This window comes from Humulus lupulus, chromosome 8 (assembly GCF_963169125.1).
Source record: "Humulus lupulus chromosome 8, drHumLupu1.1, whole genome shotgun sequence".
NCBI classification, from domain to species: domain Eukaryota; kingdom Viridiplantae; phylum Streptophyta; class Magnoliopsida; order Rosales; family Cannabaceae; genus Humulus; species Humulus lupulus.
The window spans coordinates 52581663-52609147 of record NC_084800.1 but is presented as its reverse complement, the minus strand read 5'-3'; the positions used below and the strand labels follow the sequence as shown (position 1 = coordinate 52609147).

General features: G+C 38.3%; 1 protein-coding gene across 1 annotated transcript; it reads left to right on the top strand.

Annotated features, from left to right (window-relative positions):
- The first annotated feature begins 23883 nt into the window (after positions 1–23883).
- LOC133797230 (nucleosome assembly protein 1;3-like) lies at positions 23884–27259 on the top strand. The gene is made up of 12 exons (XM_062235069.1): positions 23884–24082; positions 24203–24246; positions 24441–24536; positions 24913–25005; positions 25274–25361; positions 25448–25509; positions 25598–25782; positions 25894–26071; positions 26154–26197; positions 26418–26631; positions 26756–26773; positions 26879–27259. The coding sequence occupies exons 1-12, from the start codon at positions 24037–24039 to the stop codon at positions 26945–26947; spliced, it is 1137 nt and encodes a 378-aa protein (XP_062091053.1). The 5' UTR covers positions 23884–24036; the 3' UTR covers positions 26948–27259.
- Positions 27260–27485: the final 226 nt, after the last annotated feature.

Sequence of the window (27485 nt, the reverse complement as noted above, 5' to 3'; positions counted from 1 at the left end):
AACTCTTATGGTCGGTGTATATCTCGCACTTCTCACCATACAGATAATGTCTCCAAACCTTAAGTGCAAATACCACCGCTGCCAATTCCAGATCATTCGTGGGATATCTCTGCTCATACTCCTTTAACTGTCTCAATGCATAGGCTATCACCTTTCTGGCTTGCATCAGCATACACCCTAAACCCTGTCTGGAAGCATCACACTAAACCACAAACTTCTCATTGTTTGTCGGCAGACTCAACACTGGCGTGGTGATCAGTCTCTACTTTAATTCCTTGAAACTGTTCTCACATCTGTCTGTCTAAACATACTTAGTCTTCTTCCTTGTCAATTCAGTCAACGGCGTAGCTATCCTGGACAATACACATCCTAAGAGATCCATCCTTCTTCTTGACAAATAACACTGGAGCACCTCATGGCAAGAAATTCTGTCTGACAAACCTTAAATCTAGTAACTCCTGCAACTGAATCTCCAACTCCTTCAACTCTGCCGGAGCCATTCTGTAAGGTGTCCTAGATACTGGCTCCACCCCTGGCGCCAACTCTATAACAAACTCAATCTCCCGCTGCGGCGGCAACTAGGGCTGAGCAAAAAGTCCAAAAAACCGAATAAACCGCTCAAACCGACTGCCCGAACACCGAAAAAGCTGAAATCGACGGAACCGAAAATCGCTGAAACCGCCTTGGCGAAAATCGACATTAAATCGGTCGGTTTATAAGTTGGTCGTAAACCGACCGTACAAACCGAAACCAACTGAATATGGTTAGGTTCTAAATTTGTGGATATAACATTGTAACCATGTGTTTAGGTTTTCAAATCATAAAGTTAAAATCTTTAAGTTAACAAATTAAATGAATTAATTTCATATTAAAAAAACTAAAAAAATGGATTCCAATAATTTATATTTTTTTTAACTTAAATTTTCTTAAAAATCATTTAAAAAATAAATAAAAAAAATCAAATTCGGTTTGGGCGGTTTTAACCGACCGAACCGCGGTCTAAATCGGTCGGTTTTTTTTGGTGTTGTAAGTAGGTCGGTCGGTTTTTGGATCGCACCAATCCGAACCGAAAACCGAAATCTGGATTTTAGAATAGAAAAAAACCGCCAAAACCGACCAATGCTCAGCCCTAGCGGCAACCTTGGCAGGCCTGCTGGAAATAAGTCTGGAAACTCACATACCAATCTAGTCTCTCCTGGTCCAACCGACACAACCCTAGAGGTATCCACAATATTCGCTAAGAATCCTATGCAACCTTCCTGCATCCGGTCTCTAGCCCTCAGTGCTGAATCATAGCTACCCACGGTCCACTAACTGTCCCCACAAATACAAAGGGTATCTCCCCTTCTAGTTCAAAAGTCACCATTCTGCACTTACAGTCAATCATTGCCCCATACTTCAATAACCAATCCATTCCTAGGATCATATCAAAGTCATCCATCACTAGCTCAATCAGATCTACAGACAACTCCCTACCATATATCTCTACTGGCAATGCTCTAATCCATCTCCTAGAGACTACCAGTTCCCAAGTCGGCAACAAAGTCTGAAAACCCTTAGTATACAAAACACTAGGTCTACATAGCTGATCTATCACTCTAGCAGACACAAATGAATGGGTAGCTCCCGAGCCAATCAATGCACTATAAGAAGAACCGGCGCTAGAAATCTGATCTGTCACAACCGAGGGGCTAGCCTCCGCCTCAGTCTGAGTCAAGGTGAACACTCTGGCAGGAGCAAGACTGTTGCCCTGCTTTGGCTCCTCTTTCTTGGCTTGTGGGCAGTCCTTCTTCAAATTATCGGCACTCCCACAAACAAAGCAGGCCCTGATTCTGCACTCTCCCTGATGTCGTCGTCTGCACCGAGGACACACTGGAAAACTCCTCCAGTTGTCACCTCCGCCCTGACAGCCGCCAAAAGCACCCCGTGCTCTCCTATTCGAGCTAGGAGGAACAAAAGAATTTGGGGCCTTTCTCTTCTGTTCATTGGGGTCACTACCCCGATTGGATCCAATAAAAGGAGGCATCGTAATCCTAGCATCACGCCTAACAACGCTCTCTCTCCATATCTGATCCTCGGCCCCCTCAGCTGTAAGGGCCTTGTCCACTACCTGGGCATATGTAGTAGTCTCTGGATCCAAAGTAATCTTCACATCACGGGCGATCATAACATTCAACCCTCGTACAAACCTATCCCTTCTTGCTGCATCAATCGGCACCAAATCCGGCGCAAACTTCGCCAACCGATCAAATCTTAGAGCATAATCAGTAACTGTCAACCGGTTCTGAGTCAGGTTGATGAACTTGTCAACCTTCGCAACTCGGACTGCAACACTATAATATTTCTCATTGAAGATGTTTCTGAACTCTTCCCAAGTCATAACTGCCACATTCCTCCTTTGAGTCACTACATCCCACCAGATGCGGGCATCTTCTCTAAACATGTAGCTGGCACAAGCTACCCTCTTGTTCCCTACCACCCTCATAAAATACAGGATGGAGGAAATCATATTCATCCATTATTATGCTCGTAGTGGATCTAGTCCACCCTCGAAGGTGGGAGGATGCTGCTTCCTGAACCTCTCATATAAAGGTTCCCACCTGTTCTCCATAACAGGTTGAACCGGCACTGACGCCACAGTCTACTGAACTGACAACCCAGTGGCCTGAGGAGGGGCCTGCTACCTCAACTATCGAAGTTCTTCCTTAGTTCGTTGTAGTCTTGCTTCCATTTCAGCAAACATCTGTTGCCAATTCTGCGGGGCAGGTAGAGGGTCCTGACCCTGGTTGTCATCCTCAGCCCTACTGTCGTGGAGTCTTAATGATTGTCGAGGCATCTCAACAATATGCTTGCAATCAATGACGCCGCTCATCAGGCATGATAACAACATCCAAAACCACCTTCCAATTCACATCAACCAACCATAACAACAATCCACATAACATACAAATAACATATAACACTCAACGATCCATGCCCTAGAATCATGCATATGTTAACTCATTCATCATGCTCTATATAGAATAAGTAGGCAAACAGTGCAGCTAAACACATATTCAAGCATATAAGTCACTGACAGCGGGCGTACATGTTCGGTCAATCTCCAGGAACCATAAACACTGGCTCGCTATGATACCAATTTGTAATGCCCTACTGCCTTAGAGCCATTACTAAGTGAATTTAAAATGTGCAATTAACTCGCTAATCGAGGTTTTAGGTTAAAAGTGTAGATAATTTGTATTAAAAGTCATACAATGTGAAAATACCATCATTCATTAAAAATTATAAAGTGATATACATTTGGGATCCCAAAATACTGTTTAGAAATATTCACAACTCAAAAATATAATTAAAAATCGACTAAACGACAAAATTAGGTTTAGTACAAACATCTCCCAAAAATACCCCTGGCCGTGGCAGCCAGGCAGGCCAAACATGTACGCGTCGCTTCACGCTCTCCGTACTCATGGCTGGTCGACTTTCCCCTTGCCCTTACCTGCACCATAGAGCACCCGTGAGCCGAAGCCCAGCACGAAAACTCCACACAAGTAAGTAACATAAGCATGTCTATCATTCAGCATGAAACATAGTGGGGGTTTTGCGTTAGGGCAAGCCCACTATGTTGAGAAAGTATTGAACAAATTTAGCCATCTTAAGGTTAAAGATGCCAATACTCCATTCGATCATAGTGTAAAACTAAAGAAGAATGAAGGAAGAGCAGTGGCTCAATTTGAGTACGCTAGTGCTATAGGGAGTCTAATGTACGCTGCCCAGTGTACTAGACCTGATATAGCATTTGCGGTAAGTAAACTTAGTAGGTTTACAAGTAATCCAAGTGTGGATCACTGGAAGGCAATTGGAAGAGTCCTAGGTTATCTCAAGAAAACCAAAGGACTAAGCCTTCACTACTCCAAATTTCCTTCAATTTTAGAAGGATATACAGATGCAAGTTGGATATCCAATCTTGGGGACAACTTGTCCACAACTGGTTGGATATTTACACTTGGTGGAGGTGCAATTTCTTGGGGTTCCAAGAAACAAACCTGTATATCTCATTCCATTATGGAAGCAGAGTTCATAGCTCTAGCTGCTACTTGCAAAGAGGCCGAATGGTTAAGGGATCTGTTGATAGAGATTCCCCTAATCAAAGAGAATGTATCTACTATATCGATACATTGTGATAGCCAAGCGACATTGGCTAGAGCATATAGTGGAGTGTATAATGGGAAGTCTAGACATATTAGTCTAAGACATGGATATGTAAGATAATTAATTCAAAGATGAGTCATCTCAATATCCTATGTGAGAACAAGTGAAAATCAAGCGGATCCTTTCACTAAGCCACTAACGAGGGATTTAGTGGCTTCATCATCTCGAGGGATGGGACTTAAACTCCCTAAAAAGATTCACGATTGATGGTAACCTATCTTAACACTAGTTATTCAAGTAGTGTTAGGTTCAGTACGTAACAAGTCAATAAAGTGAATATTAGTTGTACTCAAAACAAGTCCCATCTGAGATATTGAGTACTTGTGTGTTACCAAGTTGAGGGTTAAAACCGAAAGGTTTTTTAATAGAATTCAGTCTTGTGAAGACAAGTATTTTTGGTAACAAAATACTGTAAGAATTCTACCTATATGGACCTAAGGGCGGTGCCTTCTCTCATGAGAATTAAGAGTATTCTCAAGAACGTCCATGAATGGAAAGTGCACATGGTCATTAACGGTGCAAAGCGAGACATAGAGGTCTCAAGTGAACATCGAAAAGGTGTGTGTGTTATCACCGATTTGTTATCATGAAAAAGATAGTTCAATGCCTAGTGCAACCAAATTTTTGACAAATTTTGTGATAATTACACTATAGTAAAGTTCAAGTTGAAAAACACTTTGCTTTATGCACTAATGCAATGACTCCTATAAGAGAGAGTTCTTATTTAATCAAGTGGGGGATATGTTATATTTCAAATATAATGATTGATTAAATAAGTATTACAATAGATAACTATTTAATCTAGTTGGGGAATGTTATATTATAATATAATATAATATAATGTAATATTATATTATATTATAATATAATGCTTTAGATTAAATAAATGTGACAAAGAGTGTCACATATTGTGACATATAATAGAGAGTTACAATATTTAGATATATGAGATATATCCAAATAATGTAACATATTTGGTGTTACAAATTTGTAACTTCCAAATATTACCCTTTATTGTGTAAATTTGGTGTTACACAAAATTGAGATGAATTTCATAAAGCCATATGTGAAATGGCTGTTAGAGATATGATTTTAAGCCCAATAATGTGTTTTGGGGGTTACAAAATCATTTGGGAGGGTTTGGAACCGTTTGGAAAAACAACACATTTTCAAGTGCTTAAAATGGTCAGTGGCCGCGGCCTGTGGGGCAGAGAGTAGTGGCCGCGGCCACTAATGTCTTTGGCTGCGGCCACAGGCCAAAACTGACAATTTTTTTCTTCAGTTTTTTCAATATTTGTTGAACGGCTCAAAAAACCCAAATAACTCCCAAATCTCATTTTTAATTCCATATTGATCCAATTAAACATTTGTAACAGCCATGGAGGTTGGTGAAATTTGAAATTCAAAGGGTGTCTCTAAACTCTATAAATAGGAGCCTATAGCTCACTTGAAAGACACAACATTTCTATCTATTAGAGCACTTAGAGTTGTAATATTCTCTCTTGTTTCAAACACATTTACTTTACTTGTAATCTTTTGCGTAGAGTTGTATTTTTCACTATTCTATTCTTCTTCTCTTCTTCTTCTTCTTTTTTGTTTATTTGTACTTTCAGTTATAGAGTTGTAACCTTATTTAATCAATCAATATTTATTTGTAATATTATTGCATAGAGTTGTATTATCTTACCATTTCCATTAAGGCAAATCTATTTTTTCCTAACATCAACTTCTCCAAGATCTTTCATCTTGAAGGTTGATGATTGAAACATTTCCGTTTCATCTATCCCTTTCATGCTATCACTTAGAATAAGCATGCCATCCACATATAAGCAAACAATGATCACATATCCCTTACAAGTTTTGGAATAGAAACACTTGTCTCCATTGTTATGTCTAAACCCATTAGATATGATGGTTTGATCAAATTTCTCATGCCATTGCTTAGGAGTTTGTTTCAATCCATATAAGGATTTTACAAATCTACACACTTTATGTTCATATTTTAGTAGGACAAACCCTTCAGGTTGTTCCATATAGACCTCCTCATTGAGGTCACCATTAAGGAATGCCATTTTGACATCCATTTGATGAACATACAAGTTGTGTATAGAAGCTAAAGCGAATAAAATTATTATAGAAGTTGTTCTTGCAACAGGCGCATAGGTATCGAAATAATCGATACCCTCTTTTTGCCTAAACCCTTTAGCTACTAATCTAGCTTTAAAGATTTGGATAGTGCCATCAGTGTGGTATTTTCTCCTAAATACCCACTTACACCCAATTGGCTTAGACCCCGGTGGGAGGTCTACCAATTCCCAAGTGTTGTTGGAAGGAATTGAATCTGTCTCATCATTGATGGCTTATTTCCAAATAGCACTATCTCTCGATTGCATAGCTTCTCTATAAGTCTTAGGATCATCCTCAATAAGAAGTACAATAGGAATTTTCCTAATGACTTCCTCTCTATTTCCTTCTACCATGTAGAATGAAATTTGTTGAGAATCTATCTCATCCACTACTAGACTTTTCTCATTATTTTTTAGCCTTTGACTTCTTCTAAGTTCAAATGGTTGCTTTACATTCTTTTGAGAATTCTCCTCTTGAGAATCAATTTTGGATGTAGAAGCTTGAGAATTGTTCTCATATAACAAATTCTCCTTTAGAGATGTTGAAGCTTGAGAATTGTTGTCACATAACATGTTCTCAAAGAATTAAACTTCTCTAGATTCAATCACAATATTAGACTCTATGTCTAATAGCCTATAAGCTTGACTATTGTTGGCATAACCAACAAAAGCACACTTTATAACTCTTGAACCTAGCTTTGTTCTATTAGGTTCGCTTTTCTTGCAATATGCAAGACACCCCCACACCTTGAAGTACCCTCTGTTGGGTTTTCTTCCTTTCCATAACTCATATGGAGATATCTCATTTTTCTTCATTGGAATCCGATTTAGAATGTGACAAGCGGTTAATAATGCTTCTCCCCATAAGTTGAAATTCCACTTAGAAAACACCAACATAGAATTTATCATCTCTAGATAAGTCCTATTTTTCCTTTCGGCAACACCATTGTGTTGTGGTGTATAAGGTGCGGTGCACTCATGAATTATACCATTTTCTTCACAAAATGTATTGAATTCAGTAGAGAAGTACTCTCCTCCTCTATCACTTCTTAGCACCTTAATATTTTTATTTAGTTGATTTTCAACTTCTAATTTATATAGTTTAAAAGCATCAAAAGTTTCATCTTTACGCTTTAAAAGAAACACATATGTATATCTACTAAAATCATCTATAAAAGTAAGAAAATACATTTTCCCACCTCTTGTGAAAATACCATTTAATTCACAAAGATCACTATGGATTAAATCTAGTAAATTAGATGATCTTTCTACACTAGGAAATGGTTTCTTAATCATTTTTGCCTTAACACATATTTCACATTTACCATAGTTTTTAATGTTGCATGCAATCATACCACATTTTACTACTATTTTCATGGTTGAAAAACCTATATGCGATAGTTTAAGATGCCACAAAAACAAAGAATCATACTCAACTATATAGGCAGAATTATCATTTTTATTGATAACATTAAAAGTTACATCATTGGTGCACAATTTAACCATACCCTCACAATAGTACCCATTTCCCAAAAATACATATGATTTGGTAAGTATAAGTTTACCGAATTAAAAAACGACTTTAATGCCGAGCTTGCCAAGCAAATCACCACTTACCAAGTTTCTACTCATTTCGAGAACATAAAGTACATTCACTAATGTAACTTTCTTGCCGGAGGTGAAAAAGACTTCAATGGTACCTTTGCCAAGTACCTTGGATTTGCCCTCATTGCCCATTTGAATCTCATGGTTGCCCTTTGACTCTTCAAAGGTCTTGAACAATGATTTGTCATAGGTGACATGGATGGTGTCATATGTATCATACCACCACCATTTCACCTTGCCTTGGACTGCATTCACCTCACTAAGGGTAGCAACTATGTTTTCATCTTGAGTTGCGTTCACCTTAGGTCCTTGTTGGTCTTTTCTATGCCTACACTCTCTAGTATAATGACCCTTTTTCCCACACACAAAGCAAGCACCTTTCTCGCCCTTAAACTTATTAGGGTTGGTTTTTGGACCCCAAAGGTTTCTCATTACCCTTTTTCCCTTTGTTTTTTGGGATGTTTTGGTTGTGACACCACATTTGCTTTGGAAGTCTCTTCATTAGACCCCTCCACAAGTTTATCTCTACATATCGATTCGTCTTCAATTCAAATATGTTTTTGGATTTCCTCCAAAGAATAATCCTCATTTTTATGAAGGATTATTTTCCTATAGCTCTTCCAAGTTGGTGGTAATTTAGCCACTATAGCACTAACTTGAAAGGCCTTGGGAAGCTCAATCTTTAGCACTTTCAATTTGTTAACAATAATTTGCAATTCATGTATTTGAGGAAGCATGGGTTTATTACCAAAAAATTTGAAATCAAAATATTGCGATACAAAAAACATTTTGGTACCTTCCTCTTCCGCCTTGAATTTTGTTTCAAGTGCATCCCATATCTCCTTTGACGATTTGGTCTCGGTGTAGAGGTCATAGAGCCTATCAGAATGGGCATTGAGGATATGACCCCTACAAAGGAGATTGTCCTCCTCCCTCTTCCTTCTTTTCTCCACCACCTCAGGAGTGTCTTTGTCGGATGGTGTTGGGAGAGGTTCTAGAGTGGATTCTAGAATGTAGGCGATTTTGAGAGTGGTTAAAAGAAACCTCACCTTGTCTTGCCATCTAGTGAAATTGGACCCATCAAACCTATCCAATCTCACTAGGTCTTGATTCATAATCTTGATGGTCTTACCTTCCATTGAAACAAACAAGAGTAAGCTTTTGAATGTTAGGAAAAATTATTTTGCCTCAATGGAAATTGATAATAATATTACAACTCTAGACAATATATTACAAATAAATATAGATTGATTGAATAAGATTACAACTCTATAACTGAAAATACAAATAAACTAAAGAACAAGAATAGAATAGTGAAAAACACAACTCAAAGCAAAATATTACAAGTAAAGTAAAAGTGTTTGAAATAAAGAAAAAAAGATTACAACTCAAAATAAGAAATACAAATAAACAAAAGAGAAGAATATGAAGATGACGAGAAATAGAATAGAAAGAAAGAACAAACAAACTAAATAGAAACAACTCTCACTCACACTACCAAAGTGAAGAGTGTTGGGGATCACCAACTTGAACAAGGTTTGAAACCTTTGTCCAAAAGCTTATTTCCCCCTAACTCAATCACTACGGGATCTCTCACAGATTATAGGAAATGCTTTATGGAATTATCAAGCCTCAAGGTGTTTATAGCCAAGTGCTTTAATGGATAGAAATGTTGTGTCTTACAAGTGAGCATTAGGCTCCTATATATAGAGTTTTGAGACACCCTTTGAATTTCAAATTCCACCAACCCCCATGGCTGTTACCAATGATTATTTGGATGTTTTATGGAATTAAAATAGAGATTGTAATGCCCCAAATTTCCTAATAAGGTTTAGAACCTTGGTTAGGAGGCCAGGAGGGCCATAATTGATTTATTATAGTAATTAATGATTATATGCATATTTACGTGAATTATATTATTATATGATGGTGAATGCATGCATATGGGAGAATTTATTATTGTGAGGGTATTTTGGTAATTTGGCCACTGTGGGCGTAATTGTATATTTTGGGTGCATGATTGTGATTAATTAATATAGCCACATTATAAGGTGGATTGGTTCGAGCTATCGACATGAGACGATCATGAGATGTAAGTGTTCGGTCTAGTCATAACGGGTTTAAGTTCGGGGCTCGGGTTGAGTCCCGGGGTGAATTTAATGATTAGAGTATTACCGGGAATTAAAGGGTAATGGGATGTGATTTATTGGCATTTGAGAATGTTGAGAATAACGGGAATTGGAGAGCGTTAATTATGATTAACGAGATAGGCGGGAAATGACGATTTTACCCTTGGAAGCCTTTAAAAGGGGTTTATTTGGCTTAGGGGCATTATGGTCTTTTGACCCTAAGGATATATATGACATGAAGGCTGTAGAAAATACAGAACAAAACAGAGCCTATCCTCTCTTTCTTCCTTCCTTCCCGTGCATCACCTTCCTCTTGTTCTTTCATTGGGGTTTTGAGTTCTAAGTGGGGATTCAACCAAGGGAAACTTAAAGGCTGGGTTGGTGGCTTGATTCAGCTTGTAAGGGAGGTCCAAAACTGGTTTCAAGGTGAGTTTTAGTCTTTGATTTCAGGTGTTGCTCTGTTTTCGTTTAAGTTTTTAGCTCACGAATCTTGATGTGGGAAGTGAGAATCAAAGGGAGTTTTTGTGTTGGTTTGATTGGGATTAGATGAGGGTGAGCTATGGGTGTTATTTGGGTGTTTAATTGTATGTTTGGAGGAGGATTAGAGATGGTTTGAGGGGCTGGTTTGAGAGGAAGGAGCACAGGGGAAAAACTGGTTCGTTTAAGGGCGTGTTGCTGGTCTGGGCTGGGCGCCGCGGCGCAGCAGGGGTGCGCCGCGGCCCTTGGCGTCTGGCAGAGGGGGAACCCTCTCTGTTTGAGGGTGCGCCGCAGCGCAGCAGGGGAGGGCCGTGACCCTTAAGGCCATTTTGACCAAAAACATGTTTTTAGCTTGGGGATTCAAACCTTAGGCCTCGGGGTTGGACCTAGTACCCGGCTGGGTAGTATTTGATGTCTCGGGGGCTGGGATTTGGTTTGGGAACCCTCAGTTATCATTTTTATTGATGATACCTTATATTTGGTTATGACTAGGTGACCGCTAAAGGACTAAAAGTTGATCGTTCTCAAGGGTCGTTCTTTTAATCGTTCTAGCTCGACATTGAGGTAAGAAAACTGCACCCTGTGTATGTGTGACATGCATGGATATTATGATGCATGTTGGTTGATTAATGAGTATGACATGCGTGGTTATTATTGATGCATGTCGGTTGATTATTATGTATGACATGCACGGCTATTCTTGATGCATGTTGGTTGACTATTAAACGTGACATGCATGGCTGTTATTGGTGCATGTTGGATTGTTGAATATATTGCATATGATGCATAAGAAACATGTGATTAGGACATGCTTTGTATACTGGGTGTGATATCGTTCAGAGCTTGAGCCTCTGTGTTAATGCATAGTCCTAATTGTATTAATATCTGTTAAGTAAGCATGCTGAATACCTTGTTTATGGATATTGGACATGTGATATATGTTTGGTGGCATGGCTTACCTGTGTATGGCGCTGACTTATTAGTCAGAATCGACAATGGTGTCAGATCCGTCTGTGAAGCTGTGACTTATTAGTTAAGTTCACCACGGGCTAAGCACTGGTCGTGTTTTACCGACCCAAGGGTCAGAGGTGGCAGTGCGTTGTGAACGCCGGGCCAAATAAAGATTAGATCTAATCGAGGTCGGCATTGAATGACTCATATGGGGTATTAATGCTGGACCGACCGGAAGGTCAATGAGAACTATAAGCGCTTGCCTGGTCTACGACCAGATGACTATAGCCAAGGTATATGACCCAGGTGACCGTTTGTCACATGGCTAAGGGACGTTGTCCATAGTTTCGACTCTAGAGTCGTGAGGAAGGTTATGTTGGTGACTAATCACCTTGCACCTGTCCTAATTAAACTTAAGAAAGAATCACTTATCGGTTAAGCCCTGGTGACCCTATCGTCACATGGCTAGAGGGAGCGATGCTCATTATTGTGACTTTTGGCTATTGTCACCTATTGGCTTGGACTGATAGTCCCGAATGGTTATTATGATCGTTGTTGATATTATATCATGCTCTATTGTGTTTTCTTGCTGGGTTTTGGCTCACGGGTGCTACGTGGTGCAGGTAAAGGCAAGAGGAAGCTGGACCATCCTTGAGTTGGAGAGCTTAGGTGATGACGTGTACATATGCAGCTGCTCGTCCGCCACGGCCGAGGTTTAAAGTGGAATTAGGGTTGAACCCTGTTTTGCCGCTTAGAACGGCCTGTTGTAAATATTTTCCGTAATAGACTCTGAAATTATATTTTCGGGATCCCAATGTATATATTAAACGTTCTAGTGAAACGTTACATCTTAACCAAAGTTTTTAATCCCTAAACCGCTAATCATACTTAGTTACATGATTTTGGCCAAATGACTCGATTAGCGAGTTTAGCACTGTTTACAAGGCACACCGTAACGGTCCCAGGGGTTGGGGCGTTACAAATTTGGGAGTTACTTGGCTGTTGGAAACGTTCAAAATTGGATAAAAACCAAAGTTGGAAAATGCTGCCAGCTCCTTGGGCCGCGACCTGACAAACAGGCGCCGCGACCCTCAATGTAAATATGCTATTTGGGCCGTGGCGCCTATTTAGTCATTTTCCAGCAACTAATTTTTCCAATTTTCCAAAAACGTTCCAAATTTATTCCCACTTGATTTTGTAACTTCAATACACAATATGAGAGTTAAAATCACATCTCTATCAGCCATTTCTCATATGGCTTTAAGAAATTCATCTCAATATTGTGTAACAACAAATCTACACAATAATGGGTGATATTTGGAAGTTACAAATTTGTAACACCAAATATGTTACATATTTGGATATACCTCATATATCTAAATATTGTAACTCTCTATTATATGTTACAAAATGTGACACTCTTTGTCACATTTATTCAATCTAAAACATTATATTATAATATAATATAATACTTTCTGGTTGAGGGGCTCGATGGTTGCGAGGAGGATCTTTTTGTAATGCCCTAACTCCAGGGACCGTTACGGTGTGCCTTGTAAACAGTGCTAAACTCGCTAATTGAGTCATTTGGCCAAAATCGTGTAACTAAGTATGATTAGCAGTTTAGGGATTAAATTTTTTGGTTAAGATGTAATGTTTCACTAGAACGTATAACATATATGTTGGGATCCAAAAATTATAATTTCAGAGTCTACTACAAGAAAATATTTACAACAGGTCGTTCTATGCGGCAAAACAGGGTTTAACCCTAGTTCCCCTTTAAACCTCGGCCGTGGCGGACGAGCAGCTGCATATATACACGTCATCACCTAAGCTCTCCAACTCAAGGATGGTTCAGCTTTCTTTTGCCTTTACCTGCACCACATAGCACCCGCGAGCTGAATCCCAGCAAGAAAACACAATATAACATGATATAATATCAACAGTGATTGTATTAATTATTCAGGACCAACAGTCTAAACAAATAGGCGACTATCACAAAAGTCACAAATATGGGGACAACACCCTTTAGCCATGTGATGATAGGATCACCATGGCTTAACAGATATCAAAAGTCACTAATATGGGAACAACACCCTTTAGCCATGTGACAATAGGATCACTAGGGCTTAACAAATAAGTGAGCATCTCACTAGCTTTAATAGGATAGGTGCATGGTGATTAGTCATCAACATAACCTTCCTTCTGACTCTAGAGTCATAACTGTGGAACAGCGTTCCCTAGCCATGTGACAAACAGTCACCGGGGCCGTATGCCCTGGCTCTGATTAACTAGTCTTAGACTAGCCAAGCACTTATAATTTTCATCAACCTTCTGGTCGGTCCAGCATTAATACTCCATATGGGTCATTCAACGATGATATCAATTAGATCTAATCTTCATTTGGCTTGGCGTTCATAACGCTATGCCATTTCTGACTCTTAGGTCAGTAAAACACGACCAGTGTTCAATTCATTGTGAACTTGACTAATAAATCACAGCTTCACAGATGGATCTAACACCGTTGCCGATTCTGACTAATAAGCCAGTGCCATACACAAGTAAGCCATGCCACCAAACATATATCACATGTCCAATATTCATATACAAGGTATTCAACATGCTTACTCAACTAGTACAAGTACAATTAGGACCATGCACGAACACAAAGGCTCAAGCTCTGAACGATATCATACTCAGTATATAAAGCATGTCCTAATCACATGTTTCTCGTGCATCACATGCATTATATTTAACAATCCAACATGCACCAATAATAGCCATGCATGTCACATTTAATAGTCAACCAACATGCATCAAGAATAGCCATGCATGTCACATTTACACAGGGTGCAGTTTTCTTACCTCAGATTCGAGCTAGAATGATTAAAAGAGCGACCATTGAGAACAATCAACTTTTAGTCCTTTAGCGGTCACCTAGTCATAACCAAATACGGGACACCATTAATAAAAAAATGATTAACATAGGTTCCCAAACCAATATCTAGCCTCCGGGACATCAATCCAAACTAAACCAAGTAGTAGGATCGACCCCGAGGCCTAAGGCTAGCATCCCCAAGTCAAAAACCCATTTATGGCCAAAAATCCCTCTATGGGCCGCGGCCCTCCCTGGCTGCACCGCGGCTCGCCCCTCAGACAGAGGCAAAACCTCCCCAGAAATCCACACAGGCCGCGGCTCACCAAAGCCATGCTGCGGCCCTTTACGCAAACTAGTAAGCCACCAACTTTCTTCTCCTGCGTTTTTCCTTGAAACCAAACCTTCAAACCAGTCTCAAACCTCATCCAAACACTCAACCCAACCCCTAAACATCATCTATATCAAACCCTCATCAAAACCCAAGTTGAACATCAATCAAAACTTCCATTAATCCAAACTATCCTCAACACAATCATAAGCTGAAAATTAAAGGAAAAACAGGGTATGGCTCAAATTCAGGTTCAATTCCTTACCTTAAGCTGGTTTGAAGCCTTCCCAATGGCTGAACTAAGTCTATAATCCCCAAGCTTTGATTCCCTAACTTGTTTCTTCAATTTGGGACCAAAAACCTCCAAGGTAAGAAGAGGGGATGATGCACGGGTGAGAAAGATATAAGGGCTCTGTTTTTGTTCTGTATTTTCTACAGCCTTCAAAGTCAATATAAATTCAAACCAAATGACCTAAATGCCCCTAGGTCATTAAAAGTTTCTAAAGCCTTCCCAAGGGCAAAATCGTCATTTTCAACCTATACCGTTAATTATAATTAACGCTCTCCAATTCCCGCTAATCTCAAAATTATCAAACACCAATAATTCATATCCCGTTACCCTAAAATTCCCAGTAACGCTCTAATCATTAAATTCACCCCGAGACTCACCCCGAGCCCCGGACTTAAACTCGTTATGACTAGACCGAACACTTACATTTCATGATCGTCTCATGCCGACTAGCTCGAACCAATCCATCTTGCAATGTGGCTGTATTAATTAATCACAAACATGCACCCAAAATACACAATTACGCCCACAGCGGCCAAATTACCAGAATACCCTTATAATTATAAATACTCCCACATGCACGCATTTATCATCATATAATAATATAATTCACATAAACATGCATATGATCATTAAATAGCATCATAACTCAATTATGGCCCTCCCGACCTCCTAATCAAGGTCCCAACCCTTATTAGGAAATTTGGGGCATTACAATCTTCCACTAACCCTCTTGCTCCAGTCGTTTGTGATCTTGACATGTGGCTTCCTGCTAGTTGGGCTGCCCTATGTCCTCGAGTTGTCTCTTGCTCACCCCCATGTCTGGGTCGAGTTCAACGGTTCCCGTCTCGGCTGCCACTTCTAGATGTCCTTTGTGGTGCATGCTCATCTGCCCGGTTCCTATTAGGAGCAAGCTGGGGTATTTCTCAAATTGGTGATGGGTGCCTTATGGGAGACGGTGGATGCCTTATAGGTGATGGTGGAGGCCTTCCATTGTTGGGCCTAGAAGGTCCCAGAATTGGCCTGGACTAGTTCCGAGATATTTCTAACAAATTTAGGATTAGTGTTTTGAGCTGCTGGGGGAGCTCGATTATTCCTTGTTCTTGCAGTTACCTCCACTGTCAGATTACTAACAATATTAGCATGAGTATTCCTCCTAGGGTGATTGTTGCTAGTGTTTGCCCTGGGCCTTGGCTAGGTCTGCTGGGCCCCTTGTCTGGCCCTCCTGGCGGCCGTGCTCCCGCGGGGACGCCCTCTGGGCCTCTGTGGTGGCGCCTAGACCTCGGCGGTCTGCCTAGCCAATTCTTCATTGTGTCGTGTGGCTTCTGTCAATTGTTGTCACGGTTGGATATTCTTCAATTCCACAATGGGAATGTACCTCTCAATATTATAATAGAGGTCCTCGTCGAGCCTGGGAGCAGGCGGCCCCTGGAGTCAGATGATGCACTCCCCTCGTCTGGGCCATGGTCTATCATTGGTTGTTTCCCAAGCCTCCAAGGATAATTCTCAGTTTAAGGAGTTTGCTCTTCAGGTATTTGGGGGCAATGGTTGCCTACCAGCTCCTAGGTTGTTTGCAACAACCATTGATGCAATGCAGAAGGTTTCTGATTAAACAATACAAAGATTTGGTTAATGCTCGCAATGAAAGTACCAAACTGTTGACGTTGTTTTTCGTCAACTTAAATTTGAAGAGTATTAAACAATATTTCAGAAAATAAGAAAAGAACAATACAACTTTTACGTGGTTCAACAATTAAAATCTGTCTAGTTTATGAGTCAATATTATTGATCTTAATACTATCTCAAAGCTTTCTCAGAGCAATTCGTCAGAGTATTCTCAGTACCAATTTCTGCGTGAATACAAATGAAAATTACCAGACTATTTATAAGCCTGGTTGGGAGAATATCTTCCCCTGATTCAGGGAAGTTACAACCAGTTATTCAAATCTGAAATAAGTGTGAATAAATACATTAAATACATAATATGTCATGCTAATTGGGATTTAATATTGGATATAAACAAATCCCTAAGGAATAGGGATCTCCTAACAACTGTTGTGTGCAAAACGCGTTGCTGACCTCGAACATAAGGTCAACGTGCTTTCGAGATCGACCAATACTTCGAGCTCGTTATTCCAATCAGCCTCTTCCCCAGTTAGTGGTTTCATTGAGCTCAATCTTCAGAGACCAATTGTGACAGTCAGAATCTCGTGATCCGTAAGGGGAAAGACCGGGTAAAAAGCTGTGCAATCCCACATCGCTTGGGGAAGGTCAAGTGTGATGATTCTAAGACTGTGTAGGTATGGGACTACACAGTTGAAAGATGGCTTAAATGGATTGATGGGTACTACCTATGCCAACAAGATGCATCTTCTTTTCGGTAGGCCATCACTTGAGAACTCCAAAGTTAAGCGTGCCTGACCTGGAGTAATCTCAAGATGGGTGACCTCCTGGGAAGTTTTCCTAGGAAGCGTGCGAGTGAGGACAAAGCACGTTAGAAAGAGTCGTGTTGGTTTGTAGGGCCAGTCGCCATTCCAAGAAGCAGCCATAGTGACGTGGGGAGTTACACTAATGCTCTCGAGCCTGCAACTAAGGCTTGAATAACACCCGTATATGTCAGAGAAGGTTCTTTCTTTCGAGCTTGAACCTTAAGCTCGAGCCTTTTAATATTGTGCTCGATCGTCAACAGGAACAGGTCAGAAATCATGCATATTTATACAAGTGTTCAGCCATTGCTTGTTATTTTTTACCTTACGCTTTACGAGCTTACATTTCGAGACTCATTTATTCATCCTCAAAATTTGAGTGTAACACATATATTTAAACATTAAATCTACACACAAAAAGGAAAGAAGAACATCTCTGGTAACCTGTCAAGAGTTCTTGAGATTTTTTGTATAATAAAACTATATTTCTATCCACGCGAAGACTCACACCAAAGTCTTCCAAGTCGTTCCTCAAATACACAATGTAACGCCCCAACTCCAGGGACCGTTACGGTGTGCCTTGTAAACAGTGCTAAACTCGCTAATCGAGTCATTTGGCCAAAATCGTGAACTAAGTATGATTAGCGGTTTAGGGATTAAACATTTTGGTTAAGATGTAACGTTTCACTAGAACGTTTAATATATATACATTGGGATCCCAAAAATATAATTTCAGTGTCTATTACAGAAAACTATTTACAACATGCCGATCTAAGCGGCAAAACAGGGTTTAACCCTAGTTCCACTTTAAACCTCGGCCGTGGCGGACGAGCAGCTGCATATGTACACGTCATCACCTAAACTATCCAACTCAAGGATGGTCCATCTTCCTCTTGCCTTTACCTGCACCACTTAGCACCCGTGAGCCGAAGCCTAGCAAGAAAACACAATAAAGCATGATATAATATCAACAATAACCATAATAGCCATTCAGGACCAACGGTCCAAAACAGATAGGTGACAATAGCCAAAAGTCACAGAAGTGGATACAGCTCCCCCTAGCCATGTGACGATAGGGTCACCAGGGCTTAATTGATGAATGGTTCTTTCATAAGTTTGTTCAGGATAGGTGCATGGTGATTGGTCACCAACATAACCATCCTCCCGACTCTAGAGTCGTAACTATGGACATCGTCCCCCAGCCATGTGACAAACAATCACCGGGGTCATATACCTTGCCTGAAAACATCTGGTCATAGACAAGGCAAGCGCTTATAAGTTCTTCGACCCTAGGGTCGGTCTAGCATTAATGCCATAGAGCCATTCAATGCATGTCCTTCGACTTTAGAGTCGGTCCCTAACTAGTCAGTGCCATACACAAGCAAGTCATGCCACCAAACATATATCACATGTTCAACATCCATAAACAAGGTATTCAGTATGCTTACTAAACAGATACCAATACAATTAGGACCATGTACATCCACAGAGGCTCAAGCTCTGAACAATATCATACCCAGTATACAAAGCATGTCCTAATCACATGTTTCTCATGCTTCATATGCAATATATCCAACAATCCAACATGCACCAATATTAGCCATGCATGTCACGTTCAATAGCCAACCAACATGCATCAGGAATAACCATGCATGTCATACTCAATAATCAACCGACACGCATCAAGGATAGCCATGCATGTCATACTCAATAATCAACACACGCATCAAGGATAGCCATGCATGTCATACATAATAATCAACCAACATGCATCAAGAATAGCCATGCATGTCATACATATATACATGGTGCAGTTTTCTTACCTCAGATTCGAGCTAGAATGATTTAAAGAACGACTCTTGAGAACGATCAACTTTTAATCCTTTAGCGGTCACCTGGTCATAACCAAACATATAAGATACCATTAATAAAAATGATCAATATAAGTTCCCAAACCAATATCTAGCCTCCGGGACATCAATCCCCACTTAACCGGGTATTAGGTTCAACCCCGAGGCCTAAGGCTTGAATCCCCAAGCTAAAAACACAATTTTGGCCAAAAATGCCCTGATGGGCCGCGGCTCACCACAGCCATGCCGCGGCTCATCTCCCTGACAGAGGCATTTTTGCCCCAGAAGCCACCTTAGGCCGCGGCACACTAAAGCCAGGCCGCAGCTCATTACCCAGATCAGCCAAAAATCAGCAACGCACCAGCTCGACCCCCCTGCGTTTTCCCTTGGAACCAAGCCCTTCAAACCTGTCCCAAACCTCAACCTAACACCCAATTCAACCACCAAACATCATCTACAACTCACCCTCATCATAATCCAAGTTAAACCTCAACTAAACTTCCATTAATTCTTAACTAACACATCAAAATCCTTAACCGAAACTTTATAGAAAGAAACAGAGTATAACTCAAAACTTAGGTTCAATTCCTTACCTTAAGCTGGTTTGAATCCTTCCCAATAGCTGAGCTAAGTCTAAAATCCCCAAGCTTTGATTTCCCTAGCTTGTTCTTAAATTGGCTCTCAAAAATTTGAAAGGAAGATGAAGGAGAAACCTTGTACGGGAGAGAGAGAAAAGAGACGAGGATGGGCTCTGTTTCTGTTATAATTCCACAGCCTTCTAAACCCAAAAAGCTGATATAAATCCTTAAGGTCAAAAGACCATAATGCCCCTAGGCCAAATAAATCCTTCTAAACACTCCCAAGGGTAAAATCGTCATTTCCCGCCTATCTCGTTAATTATAATTAACGCTCTCCAATTCCCGTTATTCTCAATATTCTCACATACCAATAAATCATATCCCATTACCCTTTTATTCCCGGCAATGTTCTAGTCATCAAAATGACCCCGAGACTCACCCCGAGCCCCGAACTTAAACCCGTTATGACTAGACCGAACACTTACATCTCATGATCGTCTCATGCTGAATAGCTCGCACCAATCCACCTTATAATGTGGCTATATTAACTAATCACAACCATGCATCCAAAATACACAATTACGCCCACAGCGGCCAAATTACCAAAATACCCTTATAATAATAAATACTCCCATATGCATACATTCACCATCATATAATAATATAATTTATGTAAACATGCATATAATCATTAAATACCATAGTAAATCAATTATAGCCACTCCCGGCCTCCTAATCAAGGTCATAAACCTTATTAGGAAATTTGGGGCTTTACACACAATGTCGTGTGTGAGCACGTAAGATTCACTGATTTGATTATTTAGGCTCTCTATATCTTCTCAACACATGAGATCTAGAGAGTTTGGAGAAGAGAAGGCTTTAGAGAGTTCTATAGATTTTTTCAGGCTTAGAAAATTCTATCGATTGTGCAATGTCCCAAAATTCCTAATAAGGTTGAGTATCTTAATTAGTGTGCTGGGAGGGCACGAGGTGCATTTATGTGAATTATATTAGTATGTAATTGAGTATGCATGATTATGTGTATTAAATGTGTTTAAAGACCCGCTTTTGTTAAAAATTGGCATTTTCATAATTTTGACTCATTCAGGTTATAATTGCAAATATTATGTGTTATGTGTAATGAGACCACATTATTATGTGGGTATATGTGATTTTTGGCATGAGTGGATCATTTCGAGCAATTTTAGCGGGAAAATCACAATAGGGAAAAAACCCGGCTCAGGTTGAGCCTAGGGTTATTTTGGAAATTTCCATATTTTGAGAGTATTGGTAAAATAAAATTAATTTATGGAATAATTATGTTTGATGGGTTTAGTTGATAAATTGGAGATTAGTGGTGTAATTAGAGGTTTAATGTGAATTATAGACAAATGACCAAAATGTCATTGAGGTTAATTAGGGGGCTAAGTAAAGGGAATAACAAAATCGTCTTTTGACCCTAAATTAGTGAAAAATTGACTAAGTGCTGGAACTCAGCTACACTTCATGTTCAAGACACTCTCCTTCACCCTCTAGTATTTTCCTTTCCTATTCACAAAAGTTCACCAAATCTAAGAGGCCAAGTTCTTGAAATTTTGAGGATTTCTAGAGGAGATTGAGCTTCAAGGAGGAGGTTAGCAACTACTAGGACTTGATATTGGCATAGGGGATTCAAATTTCCAGTTGAGAGGTATGAATTTGTTCTCCCTTATTCATGAGTTAGTTGCTTGTTCTTGATGGGATTTTTGGGGATTTGGAGTTTGTTTTATAAAATTTGCGACCCTTAGCTGTGTAAGTGTATATATTGATGATAAAAACCATTTAAGCTACTGATTATAGGATCTTGAAATTTAAATCTAGATGTATGCTCCCTATTATTTTTCCAAAAACATAATAGAAACATAGAATAACTTGACATATGAACATTAGATTTGTAAATTAAAACAAACACAAAGATGTAGAAACTTACGAGTACACAGCGGAACAATGACTCACTCCTTTAGATTCTCTATTCTTTTGTCCTTTCTGAATGCTAGGAATTGTCAAGAATCTAAACCACTTAGATTATGCCAAAGTCTTCAAAGTCTATCTCTAAATCAAGTCTAACAAAAAGTTACCAAGTTCTCAACACATGAGATAGAATTAGAGAAGGAAGAACAAGAGAATGAGCGCCCAAGAAGGGAATAAACTGTTAAGGTTTTCACTTACCAAATGGATAAATTGACTTATGAAAACTGTAGACATCACATTCATTATATAGACAACTTAATTGGCTTTATTTTAATTAAATGAATTAAAATAATAAGCAAAAATCTAAAGCCTTAGGCTGCCACACATGGACTTAAGCGTTATTTCTTTGTCTTTAATTTAAATTTTAATTGAGTCTAAATTCAAACCCTTTTTATTTATTTATCTTTTAATTAATTAATTAAATAATTAAATCCTTATTCAAATTAAGTAATTATAATTTGAAACTTGATCTAATAATATTTATTGATATTGACACAAATTTATCAATATTAATAAATTTGCCCAAAAATTGTATTTTATTCTCAAATTTTTATTACATGTAAATTTAACTAAATTGAGAGAGTCAATTTGATGTTTTCAATTGATAATTAAATCAATTGATTGAGACTATTAAACTTAATTTGATAGGAGACGACATGGGGACCATGAATCCATGAATACAAGCTTCCATAAATTCCCATGAATTTATTTATTTAATAAATTATCTCACATTTTACTAATTCCTTATTACTCCACTATATATTCAGAATTGAACTCTTGAATTCATAGAACGTATTTTCTAAACTACAAATACGTTATCCATTGTTATAACCATTACAGTAGGTCAATTATCTATCGATGACTTACTAACGAGTTGGATGCAAATTACCATTTTACCCCTCATCAGTATTTTATCCTTAACTCCCACTAAGTTCCTTATAAATGATGTTTATGTGAGCTTAATCACATAAAAGTTGTGTCAAATTTGACACAAGATATAACATGAGCAAAATTTAGTACAACAATAAATGTAATATTTTTATTTATCACATTGCCACAAATTTATTAAGTAACAATTAATGAATAACTATATTATTTTTTTATAATAAAAATGAAAAATGATTAATTTTGTATATTATCAATAAATATTAAATGAAAAGTTGACTTTTTTAGTTGATTTACATCTTGTGCATGGTAACACAATTGCAAATATTGAGTAAAAAATAACATTGATTCATTTTTTGTGCTAAATTTAGCACAAAATTTACATATTGTATTTGAAATAGTGAATATGTCTTGTTGTGTGTCAAATTAGTAATGTAGTATTATATTTTAATAAAGTGTTTATGGAATGATGTACTAAAACTCATGTCAAATTTACCCATATAAAATTTTGACAAAAACAATAAAGAACACTTATTTACAATTCCACTATTTATTATTATTTTTTATATATTAATTGACATTCTTTTGTAGCAATATATATTAATGGCTATTAATTGGATGGTTTTAATTTTTTTATAGACAAAATTAATTAAAATATATATTTTTTTGTCATGTTCTCAATAAAAATTAAATAAACATCAATAATAGTTTCATCTTTTTATTTTATTTATATAAATATTATGTAAACTGATGTAATTTTATTTCGTGAAAACAAAAAAGTAAATTGAATATTTCATTAAAACTCATGGATATTTTGTTATTAATTTTTTTCGAGAAATTACAAAAAGAATATGCATCGACAATTCCTTCCCTCTCTTTATCGGAAAAGCTAACTACTTGCCTCTCTTTTTTACCCTCGTAATCGCAACTTGCTAATTAGGTACTTATTTGTAAAAAGAACGCGCAATCAAGGGGAAAAGAGGGAAATAATTCGTTGTTCCTGGGCCATTTAGTCCAGTAAATATGGGCTTCCCAGTCTACAAAGCCCAACTGTTGGGCCTCTTCCAAAAAAGGAAGAAAAAAAAAGAAAAGAAATCGAAACAGGTAGGCTTAGACCCCCCTCATTATAAAGAAAACAGCTGTTAGGTTTCAAAAGAGGGAGAGAGGATTTAAAGGAGGCCACGTTTTGAAGGCTCTTCACCACTTTTTCCCCCAAACACCGCCTTCTAGGGTTTTAGCTCTTGCTCCCTTCTCTCCCTCTCTCTAGTCATCTCTTCTTATTCTTCTTCTCTGCAACAATGAGCAACGACAAAGAAAGCTTCACCATGTCCGATCTCACTTCTGGTACTACTTTCCGTTCCCAGAAACCCTAACACCTCCTTTTCTAAGTTGTGTGTTTCCGGTTGCAGTGTGTGCTAGTGAGTGTTTCAAAAAATCTGATATCGTTTTGGTTTTTGTGTACAGCTCTCAACGAAGAAGATCGAGCAGGCCTCGTCAACGCTCTTAAGGTCCGTAATTTTATAATAATTATTATTATCTCAACTTTTTTATAGGAACGGGAAAGAGCGAAAATACTAACTTCTGAATAATCCGACGTTTTTTTAAAATTTTGCGTCGGATTTTTTTTTTTTAAATCTTATTATCTTGTGGGATAAGGCTTGCTTTGCTGATAGTATTGGGATGTGTTTGGTGTTTTGTGCAGAATAAGATACAGAGTTTGGCAGGCCAGCACTCTGATGTGTTGGAGAACTTGACACCGAATGTTAGAAAGCGGGTCGAGGTTCTTAGGGAAATCCAGGCACGTATATTTTTCCTTCCTATTGTGGGATTTCATTGCTGTCTATCAGTTTCTGGTTTCTTTTGGTGTTCGAAGATTCTATATATTATTTAGATTTTGGGCATTTAATGGGTTATGCTGCTGATCAATATTATGAGTCCAAATGCATGCCATCTATCTTCCACGCTATATGCGTTGACTAATGCTCTTGGGATTTATTGGACGTTGTGGCGTTTTTTGTTATTGTTGTTGAGTATACTGTTCTGTGCTTATTTTTATCTTTGTGTGCTTTTATTTGATTTATCATTTAATATGATGGTGTTTTAGTGAAGAGTTAAAAGTGGATGTACCTTTTTCTTTTAATTGTGGAGTATCTAAACGTTTTTTCGACTTGCAGAGTCAACACGATGAGTTAGAAGCCAAATTTTTTGAAGAGAGAGCAGCTCTTGAAGCCAAATATCAGAAGCTGTATCAGCCTCTGTACACCAAGGTAATCTACTTGTTGACATTCTGAACTGCGAATGAGACCTTATTGTTTTCTCTCTGCCTCTTCATGTCTTACGGTGTGCTCTGTTTTTGTCAAGTAAGGTGTTGTGGATGCCTCTAGCTTGTTTCATAGTATTTTTTTATCTTTGGTCTTTAATAATATGTTCGAACTTCAAATAGCATCTGACAGCGTTGGGTGGGATATTTTTATGTTCATTCTTTTGTTGTTTGCATCTTTATGTTTCTTAAAATAAGGGAATGATTACTTGCAGAGGTATGATATAGTCAATGGTGTTAGTGAAGTTGAAGGAGTTACTGCTGAAGCAGCAACAGATAAAGAGGAGGATAAAGATGCCAATGGTACAGTTTAACTTATCTGCCCAGAACCTCTAACCCCATGATGGCAAATATTTTCTTGTCTTGAATTTGGTTGTGTGTTTATGCAGAAGTAGGAGTGCCTGATTTCTGGCTCAATGCAATGAAAAATAATGAAGTCCTAGCTGAGGAGGTAGTCATTTATTCATGGTATTTCATCTGCTTCGTATTTTCTAGAGTCTTTTATCAATCATGTGTTTCCTCTTGTTTTCTGAAATCAGATTTCTGAGCGTGACGAAGGAGCTCTCAAATACCTCAAGGACATCAAGTGGTGCAGGATAGATAATCCTAAGGGTTTCAAACTTGAATTCTTCTTTGAGACTAATCCTTTCTTTAAGAACACTGTCTTGACAAAAACATATCACATGATCGATGAAGATGAACCCATTCTAGAGAAAGCAATAGGGTAATGAACTTGGCATCCATACTAAATTGTTTAGGTTGATAATTTCTAAGGAATATGTGCAGAGTCAGATCAGTATTTTGTATTAACCTTTTCCTATCTTGTATCTCATAGGACGGAAATTGAATGGCTTCCTGGAAAATGCTTAACACAGAAGATTCTAAAAAAGAAGCCTAAGAAGGGTGCGAAGAATGCTAAGCCAATTACAAAAACTGAAAATTGTGAAAGTTTCTTCAATTTCTTTAATCCACCTCAAGTTCCTGAAGAGGATGAAGATATTGATGAAGATGCGGTATGCCTGGCTTCTTTAATCCTCTTTTGAGAAACATGTAGTTTATTTGTTTTTTCATTATTTATTTCTTGTTCTTTCACAGGCTGAGGAGCTTCAGAACCAGATGGAGCAAGATTATGACATTGGGTAAGTTTGCGGCTAATCAAGTAATTGCAGATTATTGGACTCTTTTATTTTTTTTATATATAATTTATCCATGACAGTAAACTATTGATTCCTTCATTGGTCTGCTATTGATAGCAGTTGAAGATGTTGATTATTGATAGCAGTAAACTATTGATTCACGACTTTTCCTTCCAATCTTTTGCTAATATTTTTATTTTTCCTTTTTTTAATTTTTGGGAAGGTCAACCATTCGTGATAAGATTATTCCTCATGCTGTTTCTTGGTTCACGGGAGAGGCTATTCAAGGAGACGAATTTGGAGACCTAGAAGATGACGATGATGAAGACATTGACGAGGATGAAGATGATGAGGAAGATGAGGATGATGAAGAGGATGAGGACGACGATGATGAGGACGATGATGAAGATGAAGAGGAAACCAAGACCAAAAAGAAGGTATAGTATTTGAGAAAATAAAATCATAGCTCTATCTTCTTTTCCACACATTCTGTTGATTAGTTATCTGCTTGGAATGGGGCCTAATTCTGCTTTGTTGAAATGTTCTGGGGAGCTCCTGCAGCCATCAGCTGGGTCAAAGGTATGCAACTTAGTTGTCTCATGAATGGATTATGTTTATTGATCTTTTCATATATATGTGTTTGTGTGTATATATATCTTAACATATGTTTTTAATATGATACAGAAAAGTGGAAGAACAGCAGGTGCGGATGGTCAGCAAGGCGAGAGGCCTCCAGAATGCAAACAACAGTAGATTTGATAGTTTGCGTGCATGGAGGTGTGAGTGGCTTAGAGATTTTCCACACATTGAGAGAAGGGTTCTCGGACAGTTTTGGGTGCTTCATCATCACTTTCACTTTCATTATATATAATTTATTTTTCTTTCACATCATGTTATGGAGAATGATTTGGGAAGGTCGGGGGTTCTTTTTTTTTTTCTTGTGTTCCATCGGGTCTAATGTGGTCAAAAAGTAGGCGTGTCTCTTAGTTGTGATTTCTTGATATTCATGTTATGGAAGTGGATGCTTTTTAGAATCTCATTGAGAGTATATTTGTGATTTTTCTACTCATCTTGTCTATTTTCATTCTTTTATGATTCTTTAAATAGATATATTTTTAATCTTGGTTTTGAGTTTGTCAAGGAATTATTCGACAATGTTTTTTGACTGTTTAACTTACAAAATTTGGGTGAAGAGGAATGTTCACATTCGTTATGTAAATCAGCAAATGTCCTTTGTCGTATTAATCTATATAATATGTTTTTTTTAATTAATATTCTTTTTCTTTATTAG

What these genes read in the sequence shown, in the direction of transcription:
- LOC133797230 (XM_062235069.1), top strand. Translation starts at nt 24,037, where the DNA reads ATGAGCAACGACAAAGAAAGCTTCACCATGTCCGATCTCACTTCTG. An exon ending in AGGTTCTTAGGGAAATCCAG is followed by an intron (nt 24,537 to 24,912) that starts GCACGTATATTT and finishes TTCGACTTGCAG; the next exon opens with AGTCAACACGATGAGTTAGA. An exon ending in AAGATATTGATGAAGATGCG is followed by an intron (nt 26,072 to 26,153) that starts GTATGCCTGGCT and finishes GTTCTTTCACAG; the next exon opens with GCTGAGGAGCTTCAGAACCA.